This window comes from Melitaea cinxia, chromosome 3 (genome assembly GCF_905220565.1).
Source record: "Melitaea cinxia chromosome 3, ilMelCinx1.1, whole genome shotgun sequence".
Lineage (NCBI taxonomy): Eukaryota > Metazoa > Arthropoda > Insecta > Lepidoptera > Nymphalidae > Melitaea > Melitaea cinxia.
In genome coordinates this window covers 17,211,183-17,228,234 of record NC_059396.1, presented here as the reverse complement: position 1 = coordinate 17,228,234, position 17,052 = coordinate 17,211,183, and the positions used below count along the sequence as shown (strand labels likewise).

The 17,052-nt window shown below is 34.6% G+C and overlaps 4 protein-coding genes across 4 annotated transcripts in view; 2 read left to right on the top strand and 2 right to left on the bottom strand.

The window, feature by feature from the left end:
• Positions 1 to 936: 936 nt before the first annotated feature.
• Positions 937 to 3,436, top strand: LOC123669638 (peptidyl-prolyl cis-trans isomerase G). The gene is made up of 3 exons (XM_045603234.1): positions 937 to 1,578; positions 1,661 to 1,980; positions 3,183 to 3,436. Exons 1-3 carry the CDS (start codon positions 1,191 to 1,193, stop codon positions 3,270 to 3,272), a joined length of 798 nt encoding a protein of 265 aa, XP_045459190.1. The 5' UTR covers positions 937 to 1,190; the 3' UTR covers positions 3,273 to 3,436.
• LOC123669639 (mitochondrial import inner membrane translocase subunit Tim13-like) lies at positions 3,434 to 4,000 on the bottom strand. Its single transcript, XM_045603235.1, has one exon. The coding sequence runs from the start codon at positions 3,822 to 3,824 to the stop codon at positions 3,552 to 3,554; it is 273 nt and encodes a 90-aa protein (XP_045459191.1). The 5' UTR covers positions 3,825 to 4,000; the 3' UTR covers positions 3,434 to 3,551.
• Positions 4,001 to 4,976: 976 nt separating this feature from the next.
• LOC123669634 (U11/U12 small nuclear ribonucleoprotein 25 kDa protein-like) lies at positions 4,977 to 6,843 on the top strand. The gene is made up of 3 exons (XM_045603232.1): positions 4,977 to 5,388; positions 5,661 to 5,732; positions 6,602 to 6,843. Exons 1-3 carry the CDS (start codon positions 5,242 to 5,244, stop codon positions 6,836 to 6,838), a joined length of 456 nt encoding a protein of 151 aa, XP_045459188.1. The 5' UTR covers positions 4,977 to 5,241; the 3' UTR covers positions 6,839 to 6,843.
• A 1,808-nt stretch (positions 6,844 to 8,651) lies between these two features.
• Positions 8,652 to 17,052, bottom strand: part of LOC123669633 — a 30,020-nt gene continuing 21,619 nt past the window's right edge. The window contains exons 13-20 of the mRNA XM_045603231.1: positions 15,967 to 16,143; positions 14,210 to 14,342; positions 12,726 to 12,817; positions 12,457 to 12,593; positions 12,130 to 12,287; positions 11,152 to 11,282; positions 9,168 to 9,275; positions 8,652 to 9,031 (exon numbers count right to left, since the gene is read on the bottom strand). Of these exons, the coding sequence (XP_045459187.1) occupies positions 8,894 to 9,031; positions 9,168 to 9,275; positions 11,152 to 11,282; positions 12,130 to 12,287; positions 12,457 to 12,593; positions 12,726 to 12,817; positions 14,210 to 14,342; positions 15,967 to 16,143 (1,074 nt within the window). The 3' untranslated portion in view covers positions 8,652 to 8,893. The remainder of the gene's footprint in view (positions 9,032 to 9,167; positions 9,276 to 11,151; positions 11,283 to 12,129; positions 12,288 to 12,456; positions 12,594 to 12,725; positions 12,818 to 14,209; positions 14,343 to 15,966; positions 16,144 to 17,052) is intronic.

The following is a 17,052-nucleotide window of genomic DNA, read 5'->3' as shown; positions in this document are numbered from 1 at the left end:
CGACCGGCAATTACAGACATCTCAATCTCACCTGTTTGGTGTCCACAGTGTCTGTGGCCTCCATGTTGGCATATGTTCGTTCCTGCCTCTCCATGACTTCGAAAACATCAGAAACGACTAATCCATTTACTGGGCGTTACAAAAGCACATAATACACGCATAAACATAACAATCACGATGGTACAAAAATTTATAACGAAACAATGTCAATGATCGAACTAAACACGTTCAACACTATGAGTCCACTACGCCAAAAGGAAAGATACTAATGTCTCATTAGTCATACCATTGGACACATTTTGATTATATCAACGACAGTACAGTGCACCAATATTCAATTTTATATCTAAAATTAAGAAAATACTGCTCATCACCATCTTAAAATTTCACGCATTCCGTCATCGAGGCCGACTGACTGTGGTCGCTGCCCTATACCACGATTCCTTTTACGCATCTTTTTTGAATGTCATGTCATGAAATTTAAATTTAACTAGTTTTAAAATATATTTTCGAATTGAAATCGAACCTAAAACATTATGTTAATATATTTTTTATAAAATGTTTTGCAATTCCTTTTTTTATTTATTTCTATTTCGTTATAAATTATAGTTCTGTTAAATTGATATTAGAAACGTAAAGAAACACAAATGGTTATTGTACCGCCATCTATGATATAAATTTACAAAGTATTAAAATGGAATTTAAATTAATAACTGATTTCAACAATGTTAATGTTCAGTCTCCGGATCTCAATAAAAAGAAAACATCTCTAATCGCACTTATAATCCTTAGTAAATGGGACTGAATAACAAAAAAATCAAATAAGTGGGTAAAATAAAAATAAAATATTTGTTACCATTATTAAAAACAAGGATTTTTTCCATATTTACATCTGTATTCATGCGATGTTTTAATGTCACTGTCAAAAGTTAATAGTGGGCATGGAGCATAGAGAAAGTGGGTTTAGGGTTATATTTTCTGTACGTATTGCTCTGTGGGTTACATTTTTTGCATTGTTTTTGCATTGCATGTAATGTAAATAATGTTTTACCGAATAATCTCCGTGTGTTCTCCACTCCTCGTGACATTGGCAAAGTAATGTGTCTAAATAACATAGCTAAAAGGCATAAAACGAAGAATTCAATTGAATAATGTTTTGAAGTGATTGAATTAGCGTAGGCAAAAAAAATATGCCTCGAGAAAAGAGTAGACATCGAGATAAAAGAAGTTCTTCTTATAGTTCGGAATCATCGCACGATCGAAAAAAGTCTAAGAGTAAACATAAACGGCGTTCTCGCTCTAAAGATCGATTGGAATCCAGCAGTCAGAGGCGAAAACGGTCAAGTTCACGTACCAAATACAAGCGGAGGAGTTATTCCAGGAGTGTTTCGAGAGAACGATATGAGAGCAAGAGTAGGCGCCGGTCGTCCTCACGTTCACGATCTAAGAGGTCGAAACACTCACGAGGTCATTCACGTTCGAGATCTAATTCTAGAAGCCGCTCGACGTACAGTAAGAATAAGAAAAGTAGGAGACGATCACAGTCTTCTAGTAGTAGATCCAGTTCATTTGACATAGGTAAGCTCATGAAGATTTTTAAAGTACAATTACTTTAGAAATGAATAAAAATAGTATGTTAAACATTAAATTATGATTCCAGAACCACGTAAATTTAATTTAGATGACACAGAAAAAAAGGTCGAGAAAGCAATTAAAGCCGCAGAAGCAGCAGGATTGACGATGACTAAAATACCTACTTATGAGTACAAAGAAGTGGAGATCAAAGAAGATATGCCGACAATACATGACAGGAACTTGCTAGCAGAGTTGAACAGTGACTCTTTTGTTCAGAAATCATTTACATCATCAAAAAGCAAAAGGCAAACCCAGAACATTGTAATAGATTTGAATGCTGAGTCAGTTAAGGTTATAGAGCCGGAGTTTAAAGAAAAAGTTGATGATTCAATTTTAAATTTTGATGTAAGTCTTTTTTTATATTTATTTATGTGTAGATAAACAGAGATTGTATTTTTGTGAAAACAACATATTTTTTATTTGATATTTTTTATTTATAGGTTTATAAATTACCAAAAAGTTTATTTATTTATACTTTATGGTACACAACAGCTACATTTTAAACATTAAACATATTCAAAGACAGTTAGACTGTGAAACACAAGGACTTATAGCTATTTAGCCATTTCTTCCAGACAACCCAAAAATCTAAATAAAATGTTTTGTAAAAAATTTACACTAATCAATGATCATGACATGTTGGTTTGATTGTCAAACAACTGGATTATATGCATACAGTCCTAGGCTAGTTTCTTCCATACAGACCTATTTTGCAGACTTTTGTGATAGTTGTTTTTCCGAAGCCCTGATATTCGATATTCATCCTACTCAGGGATGATCACAGTAGTAACTGTTGCATTTGAAATGTTTTATCAATTTAATATAATTCTTGAATAAATAAGAAAATTAAAAATCATCTTTATGTAGTTCACCAAACTATCTAAGACAAAGAATAATGTGTTTCATAATGATTTCATAAGATATGTTCTCCTTGTGATAGTACTAGTAATAATTATGTAATATATTCTTTTAAGCCTTTCATATTGCTTGACTATAACTATAATAATTACATCAAATGTCGTAAATCAAAAAATATTTTTAAAATACTAAGCGATATGACTCTTGTGAACTTAAATATAATTAAATTAAAAGACGACACGTTGGCACAACTGTCACAGCACTGGTTTATGGCTGTTGCGGGTTCAATCCCTGCACACGACAAACATTTGTTTTGGCCATACAGATGTTTGCAGTGGTCTGTGTTTGTGCAGTCCATGTGGGACTGCCTACCGTACGTCAGAGAGCACGTTAAGCCGTCAGTCCCAGTTGTTATCGTGTACACCCGATAGTGATCGCTACTTATAAATAGTGAATATATCCACCAACATGCATTGGAGCAGCAAGGTGAATTAGGCTCTAATCCTTCTCCTACATAGGGAAAGAGGCCTATGCCATGTGTATCAATGGGATATTACAGGCTGAAGGGTAACTTAAATTATTAACTTACATAATTGTTGTTAGTTACATTTACATTAATTTTAATATACATTAGTAAACAAAATAATGTGTTCCTGTAATTTTTTTTTTATATTTTAACATAATTACAGGAAATACCAAGTCAAGAAGAGAGGAAGGAAATGTGGATAAAGAAACTATATCAGTACAGAAAGAAAATGCTCCGAGAAGAAATGCAGTAACATTTAAATGAGAACCTGAGAACAACCGCTTTTTGAATATTGTAATATGAATTTAAACATTATAACATCCATTTTTATCGTGTTATACTATGTAAATATTCTAAAATTCGTTTAGCATTGCAATTGGCTAATAGGTTTATATTCTAAATAAAAGATAAGCGTAACCTATTTTTTTTATTAAACACAACAAGTATCAGACGCAACTCACAATTTTAACGTGCCCTTTACTACAATATCTATATATACACAGCATAAGCTTAACACTTCCGGAAAGAAATTTTACATATTGTTTCTTTCTCTTTGGATTCGACTGCTGTAAGTTCGAGAGACAAGGTTCCAAGAATCCATGTACCTGTCCATGCACATTGCTATGCATTTCTGTTCTGAGTTATCTAACGCTGTGCCAGGTTTATTGATACACTTCTTGAAACATTTCTCAGACATTTTCGTCAGGAGTTCTTGCGCGTTCGCTATCGCTATTTGTTGCTTAACCTGGTCCATTAACTCTTCTTTTTGCGCTCCACTTAGTGATCCGGTAGATAAGGAATCCATTTTTAAGTATTAAGATTTTATGTAAAGGCTTCTATTCAATTTAAATGTTAAATTTATTTTACGGAGAATTCTAACCTTCAAAATATTGACGTAAATCACTTTCAGTTATTGGGTGAGCAGCTAACCACAGACTATAGAATAATCTTAAGTTCAACTTCAAATATTCCCACAGACCTACAGACTAGTACAGACTTGTTAAAAATATAGGGACATATTATTTTATTTGAATACGAATTGCATTGTAGTAATTTGGATTGGAATTAAACGGACTACAAAAACAATATTATCAAAGAAAGTATGTATCGTGTGAATGAATTTATTATTAGTCACGTGTTCTCCAATCTCTGTGTTCCATAATAATTTATTTATTCTACACTTTGGAAAACTTACAGGTAGTAAAACAAATATAACATAAAATTACGACAGTTATATAAAAGTTTTCGCTTAAATACAATAGTTTAGTGCCTAATTACAAACTGTTGTACATTATAATGTATGTGAATAAGTAAGTATGCTATTAAGTAATCACAAAATCAAAATTCAATCAAAAAGCTATCAAATGTTTTCTTTAATTTTGGAACACTAGTATGGAAAAGATCTACGTCGAATTCCTGGCTTACGGTGTTGAAACAACGACTCGCTCTTATAATATATATGAGCTCTGCCTGTATCTATTTTTGGCGTGGGGTATATCCAGTACGTTAAATTTACGAAAACATGCAGAAGGTACGCGAAGCCCGAACTTGTTCAGCAAATCAGGGGTATCTAATGCTCCATTAAAGATTGATAACAAAAATGTCAGATCTGCAAACCTTCTTCGTTCAACCAATGGTAGGAAATAAGAATATTAAAGATAATTATCGTTATCATGAAGACCATTAAAAAAAAAAAAACAAATAAAGTTTAGTACCTACTAACTTGATTGTTTTTATAATGTCAATTAAAAAATATGTTTTTTTTTCTAACTCTTATTGAAGATATTGTACACCTATTTCAATTTTCATTCGGTAATTGGGCTTTGGCTTTCACAAGAGCTGACAAGAGCTAAAATACTACAAATCCAAACTAGACTTAATTGAAAAAATTTACGACAAAATGACAGCTATTTCAATTTTTAAATTAGTTTGAAAGATTGTAATAGTCAAGGTAATAGTTATCAAATTTTAATTATTATATTAAACTTGTTTACAGGTACTTCTGTATATACTGTACTATTATTGTTAATGACTGATAATTATGATAATTAGTTAATAAATGAGTAAATTCAAGTCAAACTCCCAAAGTATATTTTTATTTAATTGATAGAGAAAGTATAATCAAACTGCGACTTAGAAACATCATTACCATTTTATTATTTAGATTGCAACTAAAAATATTCGTATACTCTTGATATTCGTTAAATATAAGTAAACCACTCATGGATCAAATCGCCGAAGTTGCAAAAACTTTGTCTCATGATGATCTTATTGAAGTTAGCAAATCATCACTTCAAACTTTCTTGAGTTCCGATTCCTTACTATCTGATTTACCGCCTGACATTTTACTGGAAGAGATCAATTCGTTGGTAAGATATATTATTATATTTTTTCACTCAGATGCAGTGTAGTTATGAACTGCAATGTAAAACTTGTTTACTGTTATTTTAAGAATGATTGCAGTGTTGTTACTTTAATTGGAAATAATTTTTATTGGTTTTACCAGACTGTTTTACCAGACTGAAACTTAAAAATTGACTAATCTGAGGTTATATCTTCAACCATTGGTTTTAATGTACATATTTTACGAAACTGGGTTCTTTGTTTCATCTTGTTTATATTTTATTAACACTGTCCACAGATAGCTGTAGAACATGGTCAATCTATCACATTATATGTTTTAAGAGAAAATGAACAACCTTTGAAAGTTATTGTGAGTAATGGTTTTTAGACTTCAAATGAAAATAAAATAAATAGAAGTACCTACCTTCATCACAGCAGCCTTTCACAGTCCACTACTGGACATAGGCCTCCACAAGTTCACGCCAAAAATGGCGTGAACTCATGCGTTTTGCCAATAGTCACCACGCTGGGTAGGTGGGTTGGTGACCCCAGGGCTGGCTTCGTCGCACCGAAGACGCTGCTGTCCGTCTTCGGCCTGTGTATATCAAAGCCAGCAGTTGGATAGGTATCCCGCCATCGGTCGGCTTTTTAAGTTCCAAGGTGGTAGTGGAACTGTGTTATCCCTTAGTCGCCTCCTATGAACCCACGGGAAGAGAGGGGGGTGGCTATATTCTTTAATGCCGTAACCTTAGTTTTCAAGATATTTTTAACATATTAAGATAAAAATATGTGCTAATTCTCTCTTAGTTCATGTTACTATTTCTCTTCCTAAGCAATAGTGCAGTTTATTAAGTACTGGAGACCTACTCTGACTTAGCACAGGGAAGTTTACATAGAGCAAAGAAACCTCACTGGCAACTAGGACTTTCTACCATTTACATTAAAGTCTGATGATAGGCCATATAGGAAAACAATTCATTTTGTGTCCAGTTAATGCAGTGGTCACAGTAAATAGCTGCTGTTCTAGCGGTTATGAGTTTGTCCTCCGATTATAACAGTTGTTTAATTTTTTGTTTGAGTTAGAACAGGTATTCGTGTTTTTGTTGGTTGTGTTTAATTTTCCAGGATACTTCACCATGCATAGACTTGTACTTCTCATACTAGATTGGATTACTTATGTAAAACATTAAAAAATTTAAACATATTTTTCTTCATTTCATTTTAATGTTTACATTTTAGGTTCCCCAAAATACAACAGTACGAGATCTAAAAAAAGCCATTGCAAGACATTTTCAGTTACACCAGAACAGAATCGGAAATAAAGTGAAAATATCGTGGAAATATATTTGGAAAACTTATAATTTAAATTTTGATAGCTTGATTCTTGACGATGATAACAGTAATATAGCTAATTATGGAGTAACAAATAAAGTTACCTTAACATTTAAGAAGAAAAGAAAAAATCAAAAATTTTAACTATAGTTTTTTATTTTCTGTATAATTCCATCTGCAAACAATAAACTAAAAAAATACACACAGTAACAGCTTAACTGTCTAAACAAAATACACAAATAAAACAAATAATTATTTGTAGCATTTAATATAAACCTCTAATTTTTTAAGAATTTTACTTATACATAATGAAGACAATTTTGTTTTACATAAACCTTATTATTTTATGTATTAAATGAATATTTATTCCACTACTGGACAATACAATATACAAAGTGTTTGACTCCTAGATGTGTTCCTTCAAATGTTGGGTTCTGGAGGTGTAAAAAGATAACATTACACCATAGATCAAGTAAAAAAAAAAAAAAAAAAAATAGATAACGCACTTAGAACAAAAAAGTGAAGCCACTTTTTTAAATATGTGTGAGTGAGTGAAGTGTTGACACTTTTTAAAAAAAGTCCCTGAAAATTTTATTAAATGGGATTAAACACAATTTAATATAGGTAAAATGGGTATGCGAAAATAAAAATCTGTTTATAGCTTTAAATACATTTACTCCTTTTTTTGCTTCAAATTGTTAAATAAATCTATTGCAGCCATGTTTTGATTTAATGAATTATATAAATCTGTGTCAATGAAAATTGCGTTTTTAAGTAATTGATGATTCCTCTGAAGGGCAAGTTCCTGTTTTAAAGACGTCTAACTCTTTGCTGTAATGATTTAATTTTTTTACATTTTTTTTTAAATAAAGTTCTTGTTTTTTTAAATTTTCTCTTAGTTTATGTTTTCTAAGTGTATCAAAGATTGAATCTTGGTTAACGACTAATTTTAGACTCATCCGTTAGGTCCTAGAACAAAAAATTCAACATTGAAATACCTAGTAGTAAGTAGTAGTATATACGTGATGGTACTCTGCGAAGTCCACGTTTTGTACTGTACATGTCAAATGGTTATCAAAATGGTTATCAAAATGGTTTGAACAAACCACACTAGATGAGGATGGCTGTCGTTGTAGTTCATTTCAGCTCAGTCGCACAGCAGCTACCTTCTATCTATCTCTTATTAAAATATTCATTGGAAACCTAAAATCATGATATTTAGTAGTAAAATATGAGTAGTTAATTCACAAATTTAAACAGACACAAACGAGTTAAAAATTCATATTGACTTCAATTTAGGTAAAACATAAAATCACACGATTAAAAAAACTCAATAATGATGTCCACTTTCTACTTAATTATTTTTCTATGATTGCCTACAATTTACTTACCCGCATTTTGGGCTAATGGAAATAAGAATTACTGGTAACATTCCCGTGGTACGTCATTTCGGGGCATAGAAATAATAAGTTCCGAATAACCTCAATATTATTTTGGAATAACAAAAAATATAAAGTTTAGTATGTACTTACGTGCGAAACGATATTTCTTCAGACTTTTTGTTCACTTTGGTATTGTTTTTGCACCATTTAATTACAAAAGAACGGCATTTTATAGGCAAAGTTACTGTACGAGGCCCCGTGAGATACTAACGAAAATGAGCGTAATTTGATGCATATGTGTGCGTGAGCGCGTGTGTTTACTTGAAGGAGCCGAGTTTTGTGGCTTCAGTAACAACAAAGGCCGCGCATTATCTACTTTTTTTTACTTCATTACACGTAAAAAAATATCATAACCCCTTTTTAAATTATTTTTTTTTAAATAAAGAAGCTACTTTGATAGACGTTTAGCATAATGCCTTTTGCAGACACTTAAACACGCCTGATACACGCCGTACTGCACGTTACTTACGCCTTTCACGTAATACAGCTAAAGAACTGTGCATTGGAAAGAATTATTTCCTCGTAGAATGTTATTTATTGTGAATCATAGCCTGCTTACGCTCATTGGATGCAGAAGTACCTCGCCAGAGTAGCTCATATATTAAGAGATAAAGTAAAATTTAGAAAAGCACTACGATTTTTTTTCATGTCACGTCATCTATTACACCTACGGAACCCCTCATCTGAAGGAACGTAATTAGGAGTCGAACCGCCCTATATAGTCAATTAATATATTAGTATCTTGAGCCTCAGCTTATTATAGTTGTTCAAAATCCGGTTGTGGAGGTGGCTCTTGAGGGAGAGGTTCAAAATCTCCGAGGCTGTAGTGTGGCTCTTCATGTCGAGGAGTGGCCAGAGGTCGGTCATAGGTATCCTTCAGTAGTTCCTGGTCATGCTACAAACAAATGATAATACATAATTATGTTACTTAAATCAATGGTTTTATTGTTGACTAGCTGTGCACGAGACTTCGTCGACATAAATTATTAATATTTTATCGTCTGTATCATAATATGTTATTTAAATATTACCTGATCTGATTGCAACACAGAGGGAGGTGCGAGGTCATCCAGCGACAGTTGTGTGTTGATAACGGAGGGTGGTGCATAGTCTGGTATAGCTGGCATGTTCTCCACGGGCTAAAATAAGAAGAATTAAGTAAGTTCTCCACAGGCTAAAATTATAAGTATCAGAAATCCTAATGGTAGTAGAGGTCAATAAGCTAAATGGGGGTTTACTCATTATTACTCACGATATTGGATTTTGAAGATTAAATGCTAAAAAGAAAAAAAAACCGACCACGTGCGAGTCGGACTCGCGCACCGAGGGTTCCGTATAGTTCGCGTCATGTAAAAAGAACGCTGGCCTTGAATCTGCGCAGAAGCGATTTATCGGTCTATTTGGTGGTATGGGGTAGGGGGCGGGCGTATTTATCACGTGTCGCTTGCCGGTGTGCCATTGGTTGGACAGTTCGACGTCGACTCAAAATACCATCGCACACAAAACTTTTAAATTACGAAATAGTTTTACATAGAGAAGTGAAAAGAAATATTTATAACGTATAATTCGCGTCATGTAAAAAGAACGCTGGCTGTCAAGATGCTCAAAGGCGATTTACAGTGTTGCCTACTCTTGAAAAAACTTTTTCGTACTGTCCATTTTTTGGAACAGTCTCATTTGGTAAACAAACTCCTGTCAATCGTAATTCGTGTTTTTTCCGCATTTATCACTCACTTTCACAACACATTAGCATACGGACACTTGTAAAACTCCATTTACTATTTATTTCACTAAAAAACAAATATCAATTTATCATTTTAAGCACATAAAAACTATTAAGATACGAATATCGAGAGTACAGATAATTAATATTTTTTTTTTTTTGAATACGACATTTCAATAACTAAAAAATTTGCTATTGCTTTTGTTAAAAAAAAATGTAATTTTTTAAAAGTGATAATTATTATACTTATTTAGTCCGAATTATTCGCACTGATATTTCTAGTATTTTTTAATGTATGTTACCAATAACCATTATACAAAGCCGCGAATGAAAGCCTAATTAAAAAATAAAACAGTAGTACTTTTGTGCGCGAGTATACCCATGCGCAAACGCACCCAGCTCGCTCCAGTTTCTTTTAGCGTTCTTTTTACATGACGCGAACTATACAATCAAAATTATTAAAAACATTTTTATTATATGTTGTAACTAAAAATTTATACTTTTTTTCGTACCCAATTTCAAGATTCTGAGTTCACAGGAAGTACCCTGTAGGTTTTGATTCCCTAGCGAGTGTCGATAATTTGCAGCATAAACGGCTGTATATTTTGATTGCGTTGGCTTAGAAGTTTGATTTTCTCACAGCTCTAAGGGGCAGTAGACTTGAGTATTTGATATGAATTTCAGCTTGATGCCTCTACGCGTTCCTGAGAAAAAGGGTCTTGACAGACAGACGGACAAGTGATCCTATGAGGGTTCTGTTTTTTCTTTTGAGGTACGGAACCCTAAAAAAGGTTATAATATGATGTCTTCCCTTTTAGCGGTAGGGAGAGCGTGTTGTTATACTAATCATATATGCGTCCTCTTTTATACGTCTTTCTAATTAAGGGACTTGAAGGTGCGATGGTATAGTTTGTGAAGTTCTTCGTCCGCCATCGCAAAGGGAGAATCCGCCGACCAGACGGTTATTGTGTCTGGCAGGCTACTGCCCCAACGGTTGTCGTCGGGATCTTGTATATATACTCAATCTCTCTGATAAATTTGATAGCGCGATGTAGGGTACGTCAGTTTTCTCTAGTTTTTGTATTTTGCGAGGTAGATGTCGCTACAGACTCAAATGTGGTTGTAGTACTTCACAAGGGTTGCAAGACCCAATTATGTTATTCTGGCGCTCTCGAGTTACTTCCGAAATCACTGGGGCAAGAGCTCCCCTACCATAGTAGTAGGAGTTAGGAAATAAATCGCAAGAAAGTGTGTCTAAAGTTACAATCACAAATTTTTAATTGTTTAATTACCGGTTCTGCTGGCTCTTCAGAAGGCTTAGGAGCAAAGCTTTCGTCCCTTACAGTGTTAGCCCGAGCATCCTCTTCTGATGTGTATGCACTCGTATGGTTTGTTGCCAGCAGATGACTTAACATATCTGTGCCTGTTAAATTAATAAAATATTTAATACTAGAGACTAGATGTTAATACTGTCGTATATTACTCATACAAATTAAATTACTAAAGAGATTACTGTTAACCTTTGTATTAAGATCGGAGAGAAGTAGGACAAACTACTTTGAATTATCAGCATAAGAATTGAAATAAAAATGTGGATGATGAAAACCCCTTAAACTTTCTAAATAGGTATAGAAAATATATTTGACAAGAAAGTAGATGATTTGAGTGTTGAGAGTTGGCCGTTAGCCAGTGTGAGAGTGTAATGATTGGCTATGTATAGAGGCCAGTGTGTGTGTAGTGGCGAGTGTGTGTGTAGTGGCGATTGGTGTGTAGTAATGAGTATGTGTGTAGGGGCGAGTGTGTGTGTAGTAGCGAGTATATGTGTAGTTTTGTCTGTGTATAGTGGCGAGAGTGTGTAGAGGTGAGTGTGTATGTAGTGGAGATAGTGTGTATGTAGTGGAGATATAGTGGCGAGAGTGTGTAGAGGTGAGTGTGTATGTAGTGGAGATAGTGTGTATGTAGTGGAGATAGTGTGTATGTAGTGGTGATAGTGTGTATGTAGTGGTGATAGTGTGTATGTAGTGGCGATAGTGTGTATGTAGTGGCGATAGTGTGTATGTAGTGGCGATAGTGTGTATGTAGTGGTGATAGTGTGTATGTAGTGGCGATAGTGTGTATGTAGTGGTGATAGTGTGTATGTAGTGACGATAGTGTGTATGTAGTGGTGATAGTGTGTATGTAGTGGCGATAGTGTGTACATAGTGGTGTGTCCACGGAATGGTGGTGTGTGTAGTAGTCTCTGCCTGCAGTGGCGACAGCGGTATACGCACCAATGTCGGTGCGGTACCCGCAGACGCAGTACAGGCGGCAGGCGGCGCGGCGCGGGGCCGTCTCCAGCGAGAAGGGCCCGGCGCAGTAGCCGCTGTGCCGCAGCATGCCGCGGTAGCACGACGTGGCGTACGGGCAGCGGCTGCAGCGGGTCACTCCTCTGGGGGCGTAAGCAGCGTGAGTGCACAGCCAACCTTGTTGTCGACACTATTCAATCTACTGTGGACGTCTCCTTGATTGTGGAGGCAATATTATCTTCGGAATGGATAATGTAAAGTTTTATAGTATACGTTGAGACATTACGGACAGAATCAATCAATCATACTTACAAAAAGTGCTTATCGCTCTCCAGCGGAGTGTCGCACTCGCGACACAGAAATCCGTCAGGCAGTATCAGCGTCGTCTGCTCGTACGTTTCGCTGATAGCGTGGCTAGTCGAGTCCTTCACCGGTGGTCTTGCTTTGTTCTGATAGTAAAATATTTCGTAATAACATTAATACTAAAAGTTTATGAGGATAAAAACGGATAAAGCTACAATCAACTGTGAGTGATATTGATAAAGTCATAAATATTTTTATTAACGGTTATAGCGTCTTACCTTGGGTTTATTGATCAAATGTTCTTCGGAGCATAGTGGGATTACATCATCAACAGGATTATGATCACGAATTTGATGCTCCTTTAATTGACCTGGAATAGTTTATATTTCAAATAATATCTAGAGCTATGGCGAAAATATTTAGTTATATCTTATTAAAATTATTAATTATTTAATTTTAATTAAATATAAAGAATGACATTATAATATATTGATTGTAAAGAATGACATTATAATTTAATCTTAAGCCGACATTTCAAATGATTGTACATGTACTTTATTTTTTATGTAACTTGATATAAAATAGGTGTAGATGGTTTCTTTCTTCTTAAAATATTTTTTGAATGAAAATTAATATTTTTCCCACTTTAATTGTAAATTGTAATTTTTTTTATTACTATTGACGAAATCATCGTAAATCGACTGAAATAAGTTTTTTTTTTAAATCTTCTATTTTTATAATTTATTTTTGGTCATTAATTGTGAACATGTGACATTTTGAAAATATTATGATTGTGAATTTAATGTTTTTATTATTATTTTATTGACTATTGTACGAAATTTAGAACAATGTGTTAATCTATTGAAATATAGAAGGATTCTTTTGATCTTGTAATGTATTATACAGTTGATTCTGAGATTTTAGATATTTGTTCTTTTTGTTTTTTATTACTTATCAAATCAACTTCAATTGTTCATTTATTGACTATGTTACACTTTTAATGGTTTCCATGTAACCATGTTAATCTAAAATCTTGTATACAAATGTTTTCTTTATAACGTCTTTAAAAAGTAGTTGTTCGTGAATTAGCTTTAATTAAAAGTGCAAAGAACTATTTAAGTTTTTATAATAACAATAGTAAAGCATGAACATTTAATTGTCGATTCTTTGTTTTAGATTAGTACCTACCTAATTATTTTTTGATTGTGATAATTGTTATGTAAAACTGATCTGTATTTAATAAATAAACCTTTGTTTTAGATGAATCAAAATTGTTTTATGCTTTAACAAAAATATAACTCATGGTCTATATATACAAAGGAATATATTCCTTGGAGTTTGTATATTTATATAGTACCTTTTTTATAGCAGTAGTAATATGTATTGTTTCTATAAAGAGATTTTTGACACTTCATAATAGTCACATATAAAAGAAATATTTAATTTTAATTTTATGTATAGGAATGGGTAAATAGCTTCAAATGTCGTTTCTTTGTTTTTTCAGGTAGATTAAGGGTTTTTATAGTTAATTTTGTATCATAATGTATAAAGAAAAATTGTATAATAAAATCTTTGTTTTTTGAAAGCAACATATTGTATAATTTTACAATTCCAATTTTAAGTAATCAACTAATGTCTATATCGTTATAATATATATATCGTTCGTATCGACGTCGAGCCGAGTAAGTTCGCGATCTTAAAAACCGCGTACTTTAAGTTCATAGCATGTCCAATTTTTTTTCACTTATTATAAAACACTTACCAAGATGAACGAATCGCAAGACGCATCTGTTGCACCTGACTTCCAGGTCCTTATCCTGATGTTGTTTCAGATGATCAATAAATATTAACACGTTAGCTGTCAATTCGTGTCCGTCTGCGTACACCGGTATCACCTGTGGAATTTTATTATATATACTCTACTACTACAAATTTCTTTATAATGTCACTAGATGCTATTATGTTGTGTGGTTATGGCAGTAAAGAATATAGCTACCCCCTATCTTCTCCTATAATTACTGTCTGCTCTGCTGATAACACGTTATCACGATGAGTGTGTGATGCGCTCTTTGCGTAATTATAAGTATTTTTAAATATAATTAAGCTATAAAAACAATATCTTCATAAAGAAAAAAAAAGTCTAAAATAACTATTCAGGTATTATAATTTAAGTACTGTTAGAGCAGTAAGTTTGTTCTGGCATGGGTCCGATTCCCGCCCTGGGTTTTCGTACAATATAAATTTTATTACTGTGTGTATAATATACATTTTATTATGTGGGTATCGTAAGAGGCGACTAAGGCATAAGACAATTCCACTACCATCTTGGAACTTAAAAAGTCGACCGATGGCGGGATAACTATCTAACTGCTGGCTTTGAAATACACAGGCCGAAGACAGGCAGTAGCGTCGTCGGTGCAACAAAGCCAGCCCTACGGTCACCTACTCGCCTGTCAAGCGTGGTGACTATGAGCAAAACACATGAGTTCACGCCATTTTTAGCGCGAACTTGTGGAGGCCTATGTCCAGCAGTGAACTGCGATAGGCTGAACTAATGTGGGATCCTATTCATTAAATCTCGCATGGTTCTTATTTTTTCAAGACGAGCCCTTAGGACAAACGGACATCCCGAGCCCTCCTAAAGGGTCCCCCTTATTTTTTCACGCTGGGGTCTCCCCCCCCCACCCGGGGATGCTGTCAAGGCCAGCACTAGACACTCCGAAAAAAAAAACTGTCATCAGTCTCGATCCACTATCCGTTCCTAACGGCTGTCTCACTAATAAATCTTGTATTTTTAACCGACTTCCAAAAAAGGAGGAGGTTCTCAATTCGACTGTATTTTTTTTTTTTTTTATGTATGTTACATCAGAACTTTTGACCGGGTAGACCGATTTCAACAAATTTTGTTTTAATCGAAAGGTGGTGTGTGTTATTTGGTCCCATTTAAATTTATTTGAGATCTAACAACTACTTTTCGAGTTATATCTAATAATGCGTTTTTACTTAACGCTTTTTTCGTCGACCTACGTTATATTATACCCCATAATTTTCTACTGGATATACCGATTTTGATAATTATTTTTTTGTTGGAAAGGAGATATCCCTAGTTTGGTACAATGATAAGGAAACCAGGATCCGATGATGGGATCCCCGAGAAATCGAGGGAAACTCTTAAAAATCCGCAATCTTTTTACTGGGTGTACCGATTTTGATAAATTTTAACTTTATCGAAAGCTGATGTTTATCATGTCACATATAAATTCTGTCGAGATCTGATAACTACTTTTTGAGTAATCTTTGATAACGCGTAGTTACTTGACTATTTTTCCGTCGATCTACTTTGTATTACTCGTCGATGTAATTGAAGTCGGTTTTTTTTTCGTTTGCGAGCAAATACAAATCAAGAGTGAATAGGCATCTTCTAGGCAAGCGCGCACTATCTTAGGCTGCATCTTCACTTACCATCAGGTGAGATCGCGGTCAAGCGCTAGTCTATATATAAAAAAAAAAATATAGTACCTTGAGGCAGTGCGGGCAGTGCAGGTCCCGCGAGCGCGCGTGGCAGCGGTCGCGGTGGTCGAGCGCGGCGCGGTGCGCGGAGGCGCGGTGGCCGCACGCGCACGCGTACGGCAGCTCGCGCGGCGCGTGCGCCTTCTGCATGTGCGCCGCCAGCGTCAGCACCGCCGCGAACCGCACCTGCCGCACACCTTGCTGAACTTGTGCTGTTTCGTGTACGCTCGACTCAGAGACTCAGCCAGTGAGTGCGTGATGAGCATTGCGAAAAACGTGATCGAGCGGACCGAACGGAAGTTGAGAGGGAGATAGAAGTTAGTGACAACAGAAAGAGAAAGAGTTACGTTTTGTAAGTTTTACTTCAGTTGTGTGGTCTAAAGCACTCGTTGTACAAGACTACAGTACTTGTAGCGACCACGCTAGTTCACCCTGGGAACGTTCAGCTCCCTCTGGCGTCTCAATAAAACTACCAGTGTTTTGATGTGAGGAATTAAACTTTAATGATTGATAACCAATATAAGACTAATAAGATCAGTACCGAACATAAACACAATATTTGACTAAGTAAATTTACACGGCACAAAGATAGCGCGATCTATTGTACAATCAACGCCATCTGTGTTTGGTTCAAAGCAATAATTAAACATACATTGAACACTCGTTTTTTACAAGTATGTCGGCAAACAAGCAAACGGCTCACCTGAATTGTAAACAATCTGCAACACTAGAAGCATCGCAAGTATATTGCCGACCCTGCCCCCAATTTTCCCCGGAAGCTTTGATAACCTTACTTACTATAAGAACATAACACTGCTTGAATGCAGTTTTATGTAGTTACGATTATCTATAACGTTAAGATTCTTCTATTTCTACTTTTTTGTCTAATATATTATGCATCGCATTACGATTTACAAATGGATATAGGTTTGAATATTAAGCGCTCGACAAAGTGAGGATCGTTTTGCGCATATTGCAGGGGTCGCAAACAGAAAATTATTTTGTTCAGTGCAAAAATGAAAATAAATAAAATTGAAAAGTATTTAGTAGTCATTAGATTGACAAAGTTTAGGAGGCGGGCCCACCTCGCATATG